General features: G+C 34.3%; 1 protein-coding gene across 1 annotated transcript; it reads left to right on the top strand.

The window, feature by feature from the left end:
* LOC129271033 (dynein light chain 1, cytoplasmic-like) lies at positions 1-2,900 on the top strand. Its single transcript, XM_054908383.2, has 2 exons — positions 1-91; positions 1,309-2,900. The coding sequence occupies exon 2, from the start codon at positions 1,309-1,311 to the stop codon at positions 1,615-1,617; it is 309 nt and encodes a 102-aa protein (XP_054764358.2). The 5' UTR covers positions 1-91; the 3' UTR covers positions 1,618-2,900.

The raw sequence follows: 2,900 nt of genomic DNA, 5'->3' as shown, positions 1-2,900 counted from the left end.
GAGATTCACAATCGTCAGGACAGCATCTCTGAAGAATATTCCGCAACTTGTTTATTTTAGTTCACCGATTTTAATCACCCAAGACTTAATCGTAAGTGAAGAAGTTAATTATTTCATTTTTGTGCATGTGTGTGTGGAAAGCATCTTGATATTTTTAGAGTTCTAAAGATCCTACAACCATGTATTTTCAATATTTGTAATCATTCCCTTTCTTTCTCCCTCGTTTCTCTCTTTCTCCCTTTTTCCGTTTTTGTCATTTTGTCTTAGGACGAATTACTGTTCTTTTTCTAATAAATTCCATCTCAGTGCTACCGGCATCTTTCAAAGATGTGCCTGTTTAAAAGCATGCTGGTATAGCCAAAGTAGTTTGAGAACAAGAAATAATTTTTCTTTTTTATTTGGTGGAAATCTAGATTGTGGCCCTTTTCAAGTTGATGACGCCCTTTTTAATGTTTACCTTTTTAATATAAACGTATACATATATATACATATATATATATATATATATATTACCAACGTACATTACCCAACAAAGTGGACAGAATGCTCCCCAACATTTTAAGTGTTTGGTGATGATAGTATTTGCTTTATAGATCTTATGTTATATTACTTTTTTCTTCAGTGCTTCAATTCGGTTTCGTATAATCATGACATATTTATTATAATCTTATATAGTCTGCTTGATTTATTGGGAGCCAGTGGATGTCAAATGATTTCAATGGCCAATACATGCCATTTAGGTTTGGCTATTGATGGACAGTATTTCTGTTATTTTCTAAGTATCCAAAGATGTGACAAAGTTCGCTCTCAGACTCGTCAAAAAATTAGGGAAGTTTTCTTCAAATTGGCCACCGACGATAGTAAAATTATGGCGCTATGAACGATTTTCAGACCCACGCACCGTATTTTAAAAAGAAAAATTATTTGACTTATAAAAAAGTGGACAATTACGTAATTTCTTGCAAACTGAATTATGGATCATTATTCTACCATCTTCCCCTGATTATATGGAATCCTATACACTTAAAATGTTGGGCAACACGCTGTCCACTGTTTTGGGTAATGTATGTTGGTAAAAAATATTTATATTTTGGGCAATTATTATCCAATTGAGCAAATTTATTACCCAATTTTAAGTTTTTATTACCCAATTTGGACAGACTTTAACCATAGTTGTGTGGACAGTATGTTGCCCAGTGATGGTTAACAATTGGGCCTTTTTTTGTCCAACCTTACTACTACAATTTGAAGATGATTTCACATTAATAACGATGTGTTTTCTTTTATCTATCATCCCTAACTCTATAGATGAACCGAGGAGGATCAAGCTATTCCGGAAAGCCCGACAAGGAGTTTGAAATCAAGAATTCCGACATGAGCAAAGAGATGGAAGATGACGCCGTCGAACTCGCGTTGGCAATGCTTCGCGATAAACAGAACAAACCACTCGAGAAGGACATCGCTGCCGAACTCAAGAAGGAATTCGACACAAAGCACGAGCCAACCTGGCATTGCATTGTGGGTCGTAACTATGGCAGTCACGTGACACATGAGAAGAATCATTTTATCTACTTCTACGTCGGACGGACGGCCATTCTTCTCTTCAAATCTGGCTAGCTACTGGGTATCGACCATATAGAATCCCTAAATAACAATTATAATAATAATAATAATAGCCATTTTTTTTTATAAAGCGCTTTTCACAGAATGGCTCAAAGCGCGTTACAGCATATTATTACCCCGGTCATTGGATTCATTTCAATTCAGACAGAATTTAGAAAAATCGGATATCCGGCATCAAGGAAGACATCATAACCATATACTTTTGATAAACTTATAGGAACATCGGAAACCGGCATTAAGGAAGACATCATAACCAGATACTTTTGATAAACTTATAGGAACAGCGGATATCCGGCATCACTAAGACATCATAAAAACCGACATGTGTGACAATGATTATACCGAAGTAACCGTACATAGAAGCATCAATTATCCGGCATCAAGAAAAACGTCAAATCGAAGTTCTTTACCTTAAATCACTAACCTTAGATTAAAAACCTAATCCCGACATAGACATAAAAACAGACCAATTTCAGGCAAATGAATGGAATGAAATCAGAATACCCCTAAAGAAAGAATGAACTCAACCTCAGTATGTCATCATGCCGTAGTCGATCAGATGTCGAAGATTCCGGTTATGAAGATATCCGAAGATTGTATTCTCTCACAAAGTTACTAAACACTAGTCAAATATGGCTGTTGGTCTATAATATATAATCATTAAATTTTGTAAATCTGTAATAATTCTATGGAGTGCACGATTGCTCCCGGCTGAGTATAATTATATTCTCATAATTCTTACGCCGGACATCGATGACCATGATGACGATAACGATGGTGACGGCGTATCAGTCTACAATCATTACTATCATAGTAGATAAAGAAAATCATGTTTTTGCAAATTTCGCTTTTTATTTAATGAACATGATAGATAGAGATGTTTATAGTAAATATTAGAGATTGAATTTAAGGTGAATGGAAGTCAGCCGACATATTTATGAATGGTACTTTTTCAAGATTAAAAGTACATCAACGTACTATGATCTTGTTTGTAAAAAGAAAAAAGAGAATCTTATAAAAGTAGGCCTATCTATTTCAATTTTGATTGTATGTTATAGAATAATCATAACTTTCATGTTAATGATGACATATTGATACCGATTGAAGGGATTTTTCGAAACCAGTTTATGAAACCGTTATGGTTGCAGCGATCAATAACATAGATATCAGAAAAATCACCCGTTCCTTAACTTGCAGCATCAGATTAATTGATTTCTCATAACTAATTATCTTCTATTGACATCTATTGTATATTAAACATGAATTCAAAGAAATAA

This window comes from Lytechinus pictus, chromosome 11, assembly GCF_037042905.1.
Source record: "Lytechinus pictus isolate F3 Inbred chromosome 11, Lp3.0, whole genome shotgun sequence".
In the NCBI taxonomy this organism is placed as follows: domain Eukaryota; kingdom Metazoa; phylum Echinodermata; class Echinoidea; order Temnopleuroida; family Toxopneustidae; genus Lytechinus; species Lytechinus pictus.
The sequence above is the reverse complement of the archived record's forward strand: the minus strand, read 5'-3'. Positions and strand labels throughout refer to the sequence as shown.

Excerpts from the sequence above, each read along its gene's own strand:
- LOC129271033 (XM_054908383.2), top strand. The coding sequence starts at position 1,309 with ATGAACCGAGGAGGATCAAGCTATTCCGGAAAGCCCGACAAGGAGTTT.